Raw genomic sequence first — 15,856 nt, forward strand, 5'->3', positions numbered from 1 at the left:
TTGATTATGCCCTGGATTTTAAGGAGATTTTAAATTCCCTCTTTCAACAGATGTTCTCTTAAAAGAATGGCTTATTTGGGAAATGACAGGTCTTTGTCAAAGCTTACCCAGTGGAATACAAAAATTAGTACCAACTAACTATAGCCCCAAGTATTACAAACTCTTTATTCTCAGCAACAATATGCCACCCCTGTAAGCAGCTAGCTTACTAATTTTATGTAAGATATCTTGAGCAGCTATAAAGAAACAGCTAGTTCAACTCCACTAGTTAAGTTGATATGCTTCCCCCTTCAGAGCTGGCTGTAGTGAAATCAGTCATATATACGAAAAGTGGTTTGATGACAAAAAAAAAAAACCCCAAAAACACCAAAACTCATCCAACCCCCAAAAGATACACTGAAATCTGCCCACAGGCTGCCTCTTCCCTTCCTTCATCTTCTAAACAAGAGGACAATTTACAAGAAGTGATCAAAGATCAATATACTTCTGATAGCTATGGATATTTATTTCATAAAAATAAAGCCTCAAAAGAAAAAAAGAATTAAAACTCAGATTATTTAAATGCAATGCTATATTTTGGATGTTTAAGCAATAATAGAAGATATCCCTTAAAGCAGATTTGAATATTCTCAACAAAATCCTGATTCCTAGAGTTAGACTCAGGAATGAGAAATTTACTATTCTGGCATAAATCAAATTTAATCAAAACAATTAGAATCATGGATATTAATTTTTACAATTCATTTCTCACACTGTGGATTAAACCCAGAATTATTTTACCAGATAACTTTGAACAGTCTTTTCTAGTTTCCACATAAAGTAACCCACCTAGAATTAATCCAAGTTGCTATTGCTGTGGAATGCAACAATTTGTGCATTTGGTTGGTCACCAGTTTCCTGTTAAAACACGTGACTATGTATCAAGAAAACTATAACATCACAGGAGGATAAAAGACCTTCTCCATAAATAGCCTAAGAATTCTCTGTATCATAATCCAAAATGTAAACAGTAGAATGGGAAACCAAATGGGCCTTGTATTAAAATGCGCACTTTTTGGCAAAATTATTTTGGTAATAATTGAGATCTTAATTGAACTGCAGTTTCAAAAAGATATATATCTGGTATCCTCCCATGTCAGTAGCAGAACTCCCTTGACCTTAAAAGAGCCAGGATTTCAGCCCGTACTTACCCTGATATGCTTCTGGGTTATTTTACTGAACTAAATCAGTGGGCTTTGTCTGCTTCTTTTTAGTAACACCAGTTACTTCCTACCTATTTGGCACTCATCCTTAGAATATAATAGGTTTGGTACTGCCTTTTTCATTTTCGAATTCATGGTTGCTTGGTGGTCTTAATTTTCTCAGAGTATTCAAAGATGACAGATTAATAGGTGGTTCTTTGCAACTATGTGGGCAGATCTTTAATGGAGCTCATTAGTTTATATTAGTGAATAGCGTACAGAGATGTGGAAGCTGTTCCTAGAGGACAACACTTCTACTGCTAAATAAAAAAAAAAAAATAACAAAAATTAAAATCCTCACTTCTATGATTAAATAAACACTAATTAGGTCAATTTAGGTGAAGAAGAAACAAAGTAAATTATTTATTCAGTATAAACACTAAAGAAAAATCCAAAATGTATTTTGGTGCTACAGTGGGGTTTTTTGCTACAAAATTGAGCTGTCCTTAATACCAGAAAAAGGGAATCTTTTGAGATTTACCAAGCACACCTTGTACATCTGTTTATCGTCTAGAACAGTTAGTAGTATAATAGGCTGCTGCTCAGCCCAGCAGAGAATTCTGTGGGATCTCCTATCATAATAAGCCTTGAGCTAGGAATGGATTATGAAAAAAATAATAATCACAACATTAAATGCAAGTCAAGCTTGGCACTCAACCAAAAAAACCTGGACATGTATATTAACATGGCACACATAAAAGGATTTAATTTTACACAAAACATTTTTTATTTCACTTTATTGGACTTTTTTCCAGCACCTGCTTAGGTTTCCAGGTAACCATGAAGTTTAATAAACCTGTACAATGATAATTAAACACTGTAAATAATTTATCTGCTTAATCTTCCTAACTGGCCTTTTATTCCTTTGTAGAAAAGTGATCCTTGCTGACATTCTGAATAAGGTTGGCAAAATAAGTGCAGTGAGGAGTGGTAGCATAAAGTGGATTTGCTCTCAATAATGTATGAAGCCACATGCTGGGTAGAGGAATCCTCACAAAAGTGGTACCACAGCAATCTGTTCCTTTCATCTGCAGCCAGCATTTAAAGTGAAGGTGCTGCTCCGAATCAAAAGCACAATCATTCATTTGTGAGCAGATGTCCTTCACACACCAGGCAGCACTTTTTCAAAACAGAGCTGAACAAATGCACTGCTGTGAGACAAGTTCCCCTACCCATTAAAGAAAGAACACAGTATATATTAATTTAGCAGGTTGTTGAATGTTTTAAAGTAGAATTTATGAAGCAGAAAAAGCATGTGGTGAAACAAAATGGCTTTCAAACTAAAATATGAAAAAGCTCCTCTAGTTATTCGTTTGCAAAATGCAAGAGTCCAAGGCTCATGACAATAGTTTATGAAGGAAATAAGCTGAAATGTGAGGTGTGTGATTTTCCACACTACCCTCAGATTATTAACTAAAAGAGGCCATTAATTTGATAATATGTGTGTGATGCTAAGATTGCATGTCTATGTATTCTGTGCTCACATTTGTCCATAGAATTTAGGATTAAATCAAAGTGAAAGTTGTTTAGAGCTGTTGGGACTCTGCACCATTTAGCAAAGTAAACCTGAGAGCTCCTAAGAAAGTGATTTCTGACATTTTGGTTAAATAGATTTTTCTAGTTCCCTCTGCACGCACAAACATTTTTTGGAGACTATTTGTTTTTCTAATAAAAACTTTTAGATGTGGCCTATGCACACTATGCTAGACAGAAAGATTCACACTGACTCCTGTGTGAGCCAGACTAGGATCTTTTTTATGAAAATTACGGTGGTTGCTCTTTCGATTTTTGGAGCACATTCCTATTATACATATTAAAATATATATTATAAAATAACATACAAAACCTGTACTCCTTACTCATAATAATTTGAAGCTCCAAATTTAACCACTACAGCTACCCCCCAGTTACAGCAATTGTGCATGCTATACGTATATTGATAGCAACACAGACCTTTCAAAAGCAAGATGTTATCAAATAAAGGCATGCAAGTCAAACTATTCTGCAATGACTAAGAGGAAGAGGCAGCTACATCCCTTTATGTGTATTGTTTTATAAATATCCATTGGTTAGGCAGTTCCTCTGGCTCCTTTCCATAGTCCTCTTCTAAGAAGGAGAAGCAAGCTATGAGATCCGCACCATAATTTTAGCCACAGCTTCCACAGTCTGTCCAGTCACCCAGTCCCACCTGCAGTCTCAGACAGGCTGCGTAATACCCTCCTACCCATCACCCACGCATGTGTGGCCTAAAAGCTTCCTACACGCTTTGCTCAGCTCACTCAGCACCTGGTCACACCCAAACCACATCAAACCTTTAGAGCTATCTGCCTTTGCCAACAAAAGCCGCATCTTTTCTTTCCTTCTTTCCTCTCTCCCATAACATGGCTTATAAGCACATCAATATTTACAACGACTTTATCCACATTAAATAAACACACTGAGCTTTGCTGCCCACACAGAAAAAGGTTGATTCCTTCTTGCAGAAACATACTAATACTACCAATATAATTATTATAAGGCGTACTGCAATTTAAACCTGAATCTCTGTTTATATATGCATGATTATTATACCAGGAGTCATTTGTGGATAGCGCACAGATAAAAATGCAGCTAATAACTCTTACTGTAATGATTAATCAATTTATGAATATATTATTTAAACAAATAGTTCAGGTAGGGTATCTTAAACAAGTTACAGAGTACATCGACCAATTCAAATACCAGCTACTAGATCAATAAGAAACTATAAGTAACTCTAGGGAATAGGTACACTTGCATAAGAAACTGTGAATTTTTAAAATCCCTCTATTGGGAGAACAACCTCATCAAAAAGAATTGCTGTAGGCCATTATCTTTGGATTTTGGCAAACTGTATTGTAAACTATAAATTGAAATAAGAATTTTACACTGTATAACAAACCATTTTTATACTATTTTTTTTTTTAAACTAGTCAAAGGAAAAACAATACCTGATACTTCTGTTTAGTTTTTCAACTCATTAGTATTTAAAATACAACCTGGTTTACGTAACATGTGAACACACTGTCAAGACTATACCCTACACTCAATATAAATGAAATATTTATTTATAAACATAAAATATTTTTTCCTACCATTTACAAGAGACAAAAAAAAGAAAGAACTTTAAACTAAGTTTTTTTAAGGCAAAATTAAAAAAAAAAACACCAGCAAACCAAGACAAAAATTAAACAAACAGCAAACCAAAAGGAAAACCTTATTTTCTCATAACACATTTCAGACATTGTTACTCCTAGTACAAAAGAAATTTGTGGAATACGTAATAATAAACAGACATGTATCTAAATGTCACCAAAAATAAGTTCCTTATATGCATGTTCTAAGTATAAACACACATATTGAAAAGTCAAATTGGGCCAGCAAATGGTACACACACTACTGTAGGTACCTAGTTAAACCCGGCAATTTAGCTTGTTGGCAACCACCATGAAAAGGTCTCTGTACTTGATTTAGTACTTTTTTTAATCTGAATGTATAACTTTAATCTTTCGAAGTAGGATTTTTAATTAAAGGTACCAAGTGTAAATTCACTAAGTAAGCCACTGCCCTCCACTCACTCTGATGCTAAAGGTGTGCTTTATCTCCTTTTCAAGTGATACTGCATTTTAAAAATTAATTAGTAGCTTGCAAGAACAGCCACACATTATTGAGTAAGTAACAGCATTTAAGTGAAACAGATGAAATATTGGTAAGCAATGCAGACCACAGTATAAGTATGTGAAGGGGGTCATAGGCTAATCCCTATTGATTTTCCAAGTATGCGTACAGCACCGCTGGGAAAGGCCAGTTCTGTTGGCAATCAGCTAGCACAAATACATTATAAATCTTACTGTCCACCTTCACTGATCAGTGTCACTTACTTCCTCCACTAAAGACCATGAGGAAACTACAACAAATCCACTGACAAACAACTAGGAAAGAATTTTAAAACCTTTTTCCTAAAGCATAATTTCAGAACACTTGTGATATACACAAGGTAAAACAGAAACAAGTTTCAAGGAGCAATACGGTACTTGTACTAACTGTTCAGAGAAATAATCCACAAGAAAACTGCTGGACCACATAGCGGGGGAACACAAATAATGATGAACAAGTCATTCACATTAATCTTACAAACTAACATGAAAATTTGGAGCAAATACTTTGCATTGGCCACGTGTTTTCCTGTTGATGGAGGGAACTGAAACACATTAATGTCCCAAAGCTGAAGAAAATATTGCCCTAAGAGAGAAGGAGCAAGCAGACTGCTGTCTAGAACTACGCACGATAACCACCTTTTAGTGCAAAATTCACAACACTGCAGAAGAAATAAGCAGGTCTGCTGCAGCTGCAATTCCACTCCCTTGCTGCTGAATGGATCACTCCAGCTACCCTTATTCAGCTGAGTACTGTTCACTCATCAGTAAACTAACTGATACCAGCCTAGCTTCATGCTCATTTATTAATAAGGCTCCAGGTCAGCATAGCTTTTCTGAGTAACTTCCATATTGCTGCAAGAGGAGCAATTCACTTCCTCTCCTAGTTCTGTCCACCTTCTCTTTTTCCTCCAGGAAATAACACTAGAAAAATCAAGTTAATTCAGGAACACTGCATGTCGTTTTAGAAAGGCCAGTAAAAAAGCGTTTTCTAAAAAGAAAGAGATCAGGAAGACTTTCTGGGAAAAATTGGTGCCACAGGAGCCCATTTGTTGTCTGTTTGTTTTTCCTTTTAAGCAAGCGTTGCTGCAGTTAGGATATTTTTTTAAGAACCACTCAGCTGCCGCTGTGAAGAATGAAATTCCTGGGCATTTTCAGCCAGGAATGCTGTGCCACAGATGAGGAGCACAGTGTTTTACATATTCAAACTCAAAGATTCAAAGTCATGAGTCTACTTCCACAAGGCACAAAACAAAACAACACAATCCATTCCCTTGATCCACAATCTATGTTCTTCATCTCCTTTCTTTGCTGTCCTATGATGAAATTTCCTGTATAGGAATATTAACAGTACTGCAAAACAGCCAGAGACGCATCCAGGTCTTCATTTGATACAAAAATGCTTGTATAGACTGGGTTTCTTCTCAGACACCTAGTAGGAACAATTTACCCAAGTAATAACACATCTTACTTGTGAGTTTTTTCTATACATTTCATACAATTCATTATAAATACCTATGCAATATCACAAATTGCACAGAGTCAGGAATTTTAGAGTTTTAGGGGTTTTTCTTTTATTGCTTTGTTTTTAAGAAATGTTGCTGAATACTGTATGTTACATGCTGAATGAAAGAAAAACAATCCATGGGTTCACACTGGTCCTAGCAGCAGCAAAGAGCTCCAGTGCCCATAAGTTAACTCCTATATGGAGCACAATAAAAGTTCAAGGCTTAACCAACTGACTTAGCAGGGGAAACAAGGACAGTGTTGTCAAATGCACAAATGAGGTACTGAAAAAAGAGTAAAATACAACTTATTTCATGTTATTGTTACCATCTCAGTGGGTATATGAAACGAGACTGATAGGCTGATTTTGAAATAATTAGTGCTTACGTAAAAGCAATATAGGAGCTTTAAAGCAAATACATAATACATTTAAGCAGCTAATACAGTTAAACAGAATTTGTTTAGGTTCGGATCAGGGAGAAAGTAGTATTTAAACTGGTTCTGTATTAACTAAGCAAAGTGCAAAAATCAAGTTGCACTAATTACTCTGTAGATGAAACGTTCTGAAACAAATACTTTCATTGTAGAATGAGGTTGTGCTACAACTGACAATTCCAACCTAGTTGTACATAATATATCACAGGCAATACAACATGCAATCCACCACTTTCTTAAACATAACAGATTTAGCAGTTCTTTTTGCTGAAAGTAGAAAAAACCACTAGCTTCCCCTACAAATCTGGAATGCTCCTGAATATATCTTCCATGGTATCAGCTTCTGCTGGAAACCAAGTTTACATTCACTTTCAGTACAGCATGTGTTTGTAGAAAGCAGCATATAAAATGAGCTCAAAATTTCCATTTAAAAATATCATTTAATGGAATTTTAAACTGTCTAAGAAGATGGATACACTGTGTTTGTTTTCTACATTAATGATCTATAAAAAGAATGGACTAGACCATAAATACAGTATTTTTTTGCAACAGCCTTTACTAAAAATGCTACTACTTGTGTTTATCATTTATATCCTCATACGCAACCTCAAAATTGATTACACTTTAAACCATACATAACTTGCTGTGTTTTTCATTTTGAGTCATATTGCAAACATTTTTATAACCCTGTTAATATATTCCATACCTTGTATTCTTATTGATTATGAATATTTCTTTAGGAGATTTTATTGCTTTTCAAATAAAAAATGTTAGGTATTTTAAAAAAATAGAAAATAGTATTGTAACTTATATACTTTTCTTTCTCATGATAATTCTAATATAAAAACTGTTAGCATGAATATTTGCAGACTATCGTTTTTCACATTTTAAACTCAAGAAATAAAATGGAAACAGCTATTAATATAAGGTACTGCATAGGTTCCAGATTTTTTTTTTTTCCTCAAATCTCTATTTAAGCTGTTGGGCTGAATCCATAATCATTTTGAACACTTAAAAAAATTACTATACCAAATGACTTTCCATATAAAACATCATGGTTTTATATCAGGTATACATTATCTTTCCTAATTACTACTGCAGTTTGCAGACTGAAATACAATTTATATTTAGGATATGATTTTGCTATTAATTATCAAATTGAAAAAAAATAAAATCTTGCATTATAAATTCTCTCTTGGAAATTAATGTTATTCTTTTTTTCCATAATCCTATCACACAAGCAATAAGTGCACTGCAGCATGAACACTTTAATTTTTCCAGTTAGTTTTGAGCAAGCCCAGAGGTGAGGTTTAATAAGGATCAATGGCACTTTATCTGGGACAGGGCCACTTCACAGCATGCAAATTACACAGTAACACTTAAAAAAAGAAATAGATTTAATTAAAAGAAAAGTAGAACCATAGGCTCTGGAAATTCAATTAAAGGATTTATGCAAAGGTTTGCTAGGTTTTTATATGCAGTTACTGCTTATATAATGAGCTTTTCATATTAAAAATCAATAGGTAATCTAGAGTAGAAGATCATCCCCTTAAATACATTTTTGAAATCAATTTGAAAAATAGTCCATCAACTGCTGTGACTACTCTTGCTGCTTCGATTAGACTAAGAGCAATATTTAGATTGTAAGACGTGCTATGGAATATCTATGCTTGGATTTTGCTTTCAAGTGTTCTTATACTTTTAAGTGCCCAAGCTAATCATACAGTAATTCAAGACTGTGTACAATGGATAAATAATTAATTTAATTACTAGTAAGGGCATAAAAGTCCTGAAATGTGTGAAAAACCTAGGCATCTAATAGCACAATCTGACAATATTTTGAATATATGCAAAAACCTACATCTATGAATGTCTTTGCTATCTTTCTTCTCAGCCTACTAGCCACTTAGCACACCGAGATAAATATTTCTGTTTATAACTTATTAAAGTCACCAGCTAAGGAAGCAATTAGCCTAACACTTGTCTGAAGTGCAACTTTCACACATCATGAATTTAGAGATGGATCAGGTCCTGTGTCCTTCAGGTTTAATCTAATTTGCCAAGATGCTGTGGTGATATAAGATCATTATATTAAAGTCCAAATATCCTAGTTAATATTCAGCACTTACCACAAATTCACATCTCATGCAAGCAAGTACACCTTCGAAATGAATGAAGATGGACCCATTGCATCAGCACTTAATTTGCATCTGTCTAACCAATTGCACAGAGTTTGTAAATATTCTGAGGTGAACATTATAAAGCGGTCATTCAATTGTCCTTTTTGCTCAACAAAAAAAACAAAGCAGTGAGAGCTATCAAATACGAAGAATCCAAGGGATTCATTCACAGCACAGGCTGCTGCTGCTGTTATTGCAGCATGATAGTCGCCACACAACAGAGGATAAACACAAGACTCCTTCCTTGCACAAGTAGACTTTTCACATCTGTTTCCATCCGTTCATAGGTCTTTCCATTTCACTCCTTAATTTAGCACCAGGTTGTTGAACATACATTTTAGCCACTGAGAAATTCTTGGACTAAAATATTCTTCTGTTATATGCTTGCACGTAATGCCTAGGCACAGTGCTTTGGTGGTTTTGGATGCTCACAAAATGTAGATTCTAAATAATAGATTCTAAATAATGAAATACAGAGGGAAAAACAACACTCACTTATTATATTATTTCACATGTTCATATGATAATGGAGGAAGAAATCTTTACTTCTGTTGTTGGTTATACATTCATATATATTCACATATATGTTTCGTTATCTTAATTCAATACTTTAGAAGAAACATAATTCCTTTATAAAAGGTTTGAAAAATGGTTCGGGCATATAGCTTCCATACATGAAACAAAGCAAAATGACAACCATGAGAGTCAGGGATTAGACAAAATTTTCTCTATCTGTAACATGCTCTGCCAAGCAAAGCATTTCAGCTATGGAATATCCTCAGAGGCAAATACATTATATGAAAGTTTCAGAGTAAGAAGAAAAATAAATAGTAGCTGAAAAGTAACATAGTTTTCAGTTAAAATGATGATATTTAACAACAAAATTATACTGTTCAGGACGTGAATTTACCAATAGCTTGCCTGTTAAAAGTTTATATTGTTTAAACCTGCCTCACCAATACTACCCAAAATTTCTGCTTCAGTACTTTACTCTTTACACCCATTCTGCATCCATCATTGCAGAATATCATGGAGTTGAAGTACAGACTGCAAGAACAAATACCCTTGCTGTCATTTCTCTATTAAGTCAGTTAAATATCTTCATAAGCATTCTCTGAAGTGCATTTCTTTATTGGATTTCAATTGTTTCGTAAAAGAAAAATCTCAAAGGAATCAAAGAAAAATGTTTGCTTACTCTCATTTCAAAAGAAATGTGGATACAGACTAATGCTATCTTTTTCGATAGGTTTGAAATAAAGACGTTAATGAACAGTAGCTTTATTTTAATCTTTCTTCCTACTAACTGAATTTCTCATGTGCACCATATTTTTCTACACTTTTGCATTTTAAACACAGTGTAAGTACATGAGGGGATCAAAGAGTTTCAGATGAATCTGAAGAGTTATAGCAAGGGTAACGAGGGTCCTTAGTTTCTAATGACAGAAGCATATGCTCTCAACTTTCTAAACTGCATCCAACTGAGCCATTTATCAAGGCCTGAAACTTTTTCATTATTTAAAGCACTATGACAGCTTTCCACTTGATGCCTTGGAAGTACACAATAATAGAGACTCTATAGTCATTAATTATAATATCAGCTGGTTGATGAAGTTACTGTACTTGCTGCTTGGTGATTTCATTTTTAATTGCAGCAGGTGGTGTGGAAATAAAGTGATGTACTGACACACACGGTCACCTCAATAGTATTTTCTTTTTTATGTATAGATAAATGCAACTTGTTCTTTTGAAAGTTCCTTCTGTTTTATATCCCACTGCATATAGTAGCTGCAAGGAAAAATGAGCACACAGAACACACTGAAAATTAGATGCTTAGAAATGAACTGATAGAAGACACATTGTCCCCATTTTTTTTCCTTTCAAAATATTTAAGATACTGGGTTTTTTCCTCGTGTAAAGATTCATGGTTTCCAATCACAGCTGTCATAAATAACAGTCATAGCTACATATAATGTACAAGTTTTTTCTTCTAGTTTTTGGTCTTAGTAATGTATTTGAATAAGTAGCCACTTTTGAACTCTACAAATCTGAAAATAAAGATGTAGTTAAGCAACATTAAACTTCAACTGTATTAAATTCTAAGACCATTCTAAAAATGAGTGTGTGATATTCTAAATGGTGTGTTCTATTTTTTTTTTTTTTTTCTATTTTGGAATTAGTCTTATCTGCTCCATTGCTCTAGTAATTTACTAACCCATATATCCACATAGGTTTTTGCAATTTAAAACCCATAAGCATACTGAAAGCAAAAAATGGATTAAGACAACAATTGTGTGTACTGATTTATCCTTTTGTTGTCTTCAGACTGCTGTTGTATATGCTTTCGAATAGTCTGTATTGTTCTTCTGATACTGTCCACTCTTAAAAGTGTATTTTCCTCCTCTGTAATGTTTTCATTGTATTAATCTCTAATTTAACAGATTAGATAACTATTACAGGATATTTTGCTGCCATAGGTTTTTCATGAGATTGATAGGTAATAAAAACTGGTGTTTCCTAATGGCCACAGACATCTGTCTTCTACATAAATCAGCAAACTCCCTTAAGAATCCCTTACATCCAAGTCATAGATCAATTGTACTCAGGCCTCATTACAACACACACACTCTCTGTTCTCTGAAGTAAGGCTGTGCTACCTTAGCTCAAAACTACATTAAATGTAATTAATACAACTGTGATGTAAATGGACACAGCATTAAAATGCATATCCCCAGGGAGAACAGGTTGTGAAAGCAGCTATGTGCACTGTCATGCATGGCACACATGACTAGGGAAAATTTTAGCACACTTCCTTACTTAGGATTTATAGTAGTTACACCATAAAATTGAGAAGCTGCAGTACCAGGAGCAGGAAGCCAGCTTTGCCTCAGCAGCACACTCCTACGGCATAGCAGCAGCAGCTGAGTAGCGGCTGGATGCTGTCGCTTTCCTAAAGAAAGATGTAGCCTTGCAAATCGTCTCTAACATGATCTTAACTTCTATCTCAAAAAAAGCTACACAAACATCATTAGAACTCCAAAAATTAAATGGAAAGGACATTTACTGTAAGGAGTGAATGTAGGGAAAAGTCTGAGGTGATGTGAATTGTTTGGCTGTAAATTAGGGAAAAAGTAGGTGGCTTCTAACAATTTAGTACTTTATTTGCATACAACTACTACAACATTTGGAAGAGAATGCTGTAGAAAGAGGGAATCAACAGAGCAAAAAGGAGTGTGTGGAAGTGCTACAAGGTGTCCAAACCAGGCAAACAAAAATAAAGCTGTTCTACAGACAAGTCTTCAGTGTTCCCTTGATGACAGCACTGTTCATTTTAGGAAAGAGTTTGTCTAAAGAACCAACAGGCAAGTACTGCCAGCTTTCATGAATATATTGCTGCGCTCAGACAGAAAGCAACTTCAGAGTCTGAGCATAGCCCAGCTATGAAGAGGACTTTATCAGCGTACTCTGGGTCTTGCTTCAGACCCAAAAGAAAGCTACACTGCCTGAACTCTCTGTGATTTGCTGACCCTTCTCCTCTTAAGAGGTCCCCTCAGGTCCCCTGTTGCTGCACACAGTAGGTAACAAGGAGTTAGATCTCATAACAAGACAGCTCAAGTGGTTTTGGAGAAGGGAATACAGGCAATAATATCTCTTTTTCAAATAGTTCTCAGCCAAACGCTGAATTTGTTAAATATAATATTTCATCTATTGCACTGGTTTCCAGAATGGGCTTGTATGACTGCTGGAAAACAAATCACAGAATTGGGGCTGCTAATCAGAGGCATTATATCCACAAAGAAGTCTGGAAATCATCACTATGAGGTATTTATTATCTGACATACCTAACCATTACATAATTCTTCTTGAAATGTTCTAATTTTGCTGATCTCACCTTCTTAGGAAGGTGTTTTGCATCCTCCTTTTAATTCACTTTTTACATTACTACTATAGTGTCCTTTCTGTAAGTACAAGGCAGGAAACCAGGTTTGGGTTGGTTAATAATATAACCGACGCATTCAAATATGCAAACAAACCCTTGAGCCAAACTCTGCTCTCATACATGTCAAGATTTGTAGCACTGAAAAGGGAACAAAGTTTGGCACCTTTTGCTCACAAACACTGAGCACAGAAGTAGGTTATGTAATTTCAAGGGATTAAGCTCTCTGTATGCTGGGTGCCTGTTGTTTTCTAGTGCAAGTAGATTCAAATCTACAAAATGCAGAGCAACCACATTTCTCACATTGTAGGACCACCCCATGATATTTCCTAACACAACATAAAGGGAAAAATAATTACAATAAAAAGCTTGGAATTCGGCCACATTCATTTTTTCATCATTTTGCTTCAGTGTTCCTTTCTCTCTCCTTGTAGGTTTGGCTTCTTTCTGGTTTTGTGGAATCTTAGCCCCTTACATGCCCATAGTGCAAATGTGCAATGCAACCCAAACGGCATCAGCCATATGCATAACAAACACTAAAATTTCAATAGTCTTCACATTAACTACTCAATCTAATAAGTAGGATTACACATTATACCACTTTTACCAGCTAATTTGTTACTTTCTTTGTCCTGGCTTACTTTTCTGTCATCTTCCATAAAAGAACTTAGATGTTTCTACAAGGGTACCAGAAGTAATACTGTATTACATTTTCAGAGGCTGCACAGCCTCATTTGCTGTTGTACGCTGCACAGATGTAAGAATTATTAACAATGAGCTGAGACCCACAATGTCATATGATCCAAATGCAAATCCTCAAGGACATTTTTTTCCTCCATTTCAGTGGGTAATCAAGCCTCTAAACCACCCACAAAGATTACACTTGTAAAAATAGTTAACCATTTGTGCCATAAAAATATTTCCACTGCAAAAACTTTTTTGCATCTATGAATATGAAAACTAGTAAAATAGTCTACAAAATGGAACCGTTGTTTACTGAATCGCCAAATCCAAAATGTAGTTGCTCACACTAAAATGAAGCAAATGAAAACTACAAACCAATCCATAAATGAGTAACATTAGCATCAGTCTCAAAATTAATACAAAGGGTGGCCTTTTGATTCATCCAGCGTTAAAGAAGACATCCTTTTCAGTGTCTCATTTTTGCACTGGACATAAGATTCCTGATATGTGTATCATGGTTGAAAGACAGTAAAAATAAATCTAGCCTAGAATAGCTTTGCTGCTCTGTCCCCAGCCATGAATGAAAGCAAGGGGAAACAAGTGTAGTGTTGGTTTTCCTTTTGAAGACAGACAATCTCCTTTAAAGCTGAAGCAAGGTTAGGCAGTGACAGAAAACATGCAATACACATTTCTCATGAAAAAACTCTGGAAACTCAGCTATCACATTAAAAGGAGTTGTTGAGTTTTTTAAATATATAAAAAGGTCTTGCAAACAATTTCTGCAGACTGCACGTCAGAATCTTTTGAGCCTCAGTAAGAGCCAAACAGATTGCCTGATATTTGCACACGCTGCCCTGGCAGAAATACACAGAACCGGAAAGGCGTGTATCATAAAATTAACACCACACCAATTAGCTACCACCCCCAGAGTAACAAACAATTGATGTCCACTGTAAACCCATGTCAGAAAGTGCTAAAACTAAGATTATATTATACCATAATTACAGAAAAGTGAGGAGCCAACCAAAAATGAGGATATATCTCAAACAATACTGGCAAGAAATTAACCAAAAGAAGGCAATTAACTCATCTATGTAATAGAATATGTTTCTACTGTTGGGAATCATTTAGCTTGTTATACATACAGCTTCTGAGAAAAGATGGAATTCACTTCATGAAACCAAGGAAAATTCCCTTTCCATTTAAAAGTAACATGAACTGAGTCTCACAGAACCATGTGCAAAAGATGTACTATTGGAAGGGGGAAGGTCAAGGTAGTCCTATTCCTCAAACGCATTTTTAAACCTCAAAATATTGGGGAAAGTACACACTACTCCCAAGAGAAATCTGTGCCAAGGACCTTGTCTTAATTATTCAGCATAGCTTTCCTAATCTATCAATTTACCTCCATACATTTATGATCTTTATTGCCATTATTAATATAAGTATTAACATAATCCAAAGACATCAAGTCATCAGGGATTGGTGAGAAAAGCACAGACATTTGGGAACAGAATGAGAGCAGAAAGTCTCTAAATTAACATTCCCAACAATGCAAAAAGTGTATACTTTATTTTAGAATTAATACAACTTGAATATGCTTTTGGTTTTTGATTTTTCTTTTGTTTCCTAAAATAGCTAGTATACAGAAAACAACATCCTGATTAACTGATTAACAAATATAGACAGAGAACTCACATTACCGTACTTCTCTGGAAAACTAAGAGTTTCAGTTTAGCAATGTCTACTTCAAGCTTTTATCAGCACTAATTTCAATGAAAAAAATGGTCGTAAAATTCAGAACAGAGGGAAAACAGACCTTAATTAAGCAAAGTGTTATCTCTTTCTATTATAATGAAAGCAAAGTTACAGTTATATTTTTACCAAGATTTTTCCCCACTTAATGAAGACATTATCCATGAGTTTTCAAAGTCACTTTACAAAAGAGCATTCAAGAGACATTAAAGTCAGCTTAAACTAAAAAGTCTTTTTGAAGTCAATAAACAATAAAAAGAACAATGAAAAGACAGCCTTTGATCTCTTCTTACTCTAAAGTCTTTAATTTCTGTTTTAATCTACTAGATGCATTAAGTCTTGTTTTCAAATATTTTTCATCTGCAAAGTACAGTAAGCTTGCCTTGATTTTTTTATTCATATATATCCTTATTGTATTAATGTACACTTCTCATTACCAAGGATGGG

The 15,856-nt window shown here is 34.8% G+C and overlaps 1 protein-coding gene across 8 annotated transcripts in view; it reads right to left on the minus strand.

The window, feature by feature from the left end:
• Positions 1-15,856, minus strand: part of WWOX (WW domain containing oxidoreductase) — a 534,927-nt gene that overhangs the window by 362,150 nt on the left and 156,921 nt on the right. Inside the window, exon 9 of one of the 8 annotated variants that reach the window (XM_050904129.1) lies at positions 6,285-6,347. The exons of the other annotated variants lie outside the window; for them this stretch is intronic. Coding sequence (XP_050760086.1) covers positions 6,300-6,347 — 48 coding nt within the window. The 3' untranslated portion in view covers positions 6,285-6,299. Of the gene's footprint in view, positions 1-6,284; positions 6,348-15,856 lie in introns of those variants that run through there. 8 annotated transcript variants of the gene reach the window in all.

The sequence above is a fragment of the Gymnogyps californianus genome, chromosome 12 (assembly GCF_018139145.2).
Source record: "Gymnogyps californianus isolate 813 chromosome 12, ASM1813914v2, whole genome shotgun sequence".
Taxonomy (NCBI): domain Eukaryota; kingdom Metazoa; phylum Chordata; class Aves; order Accipitriformes; family Cathartidae; genus Gymnogyps; species Gymnogyps californianus.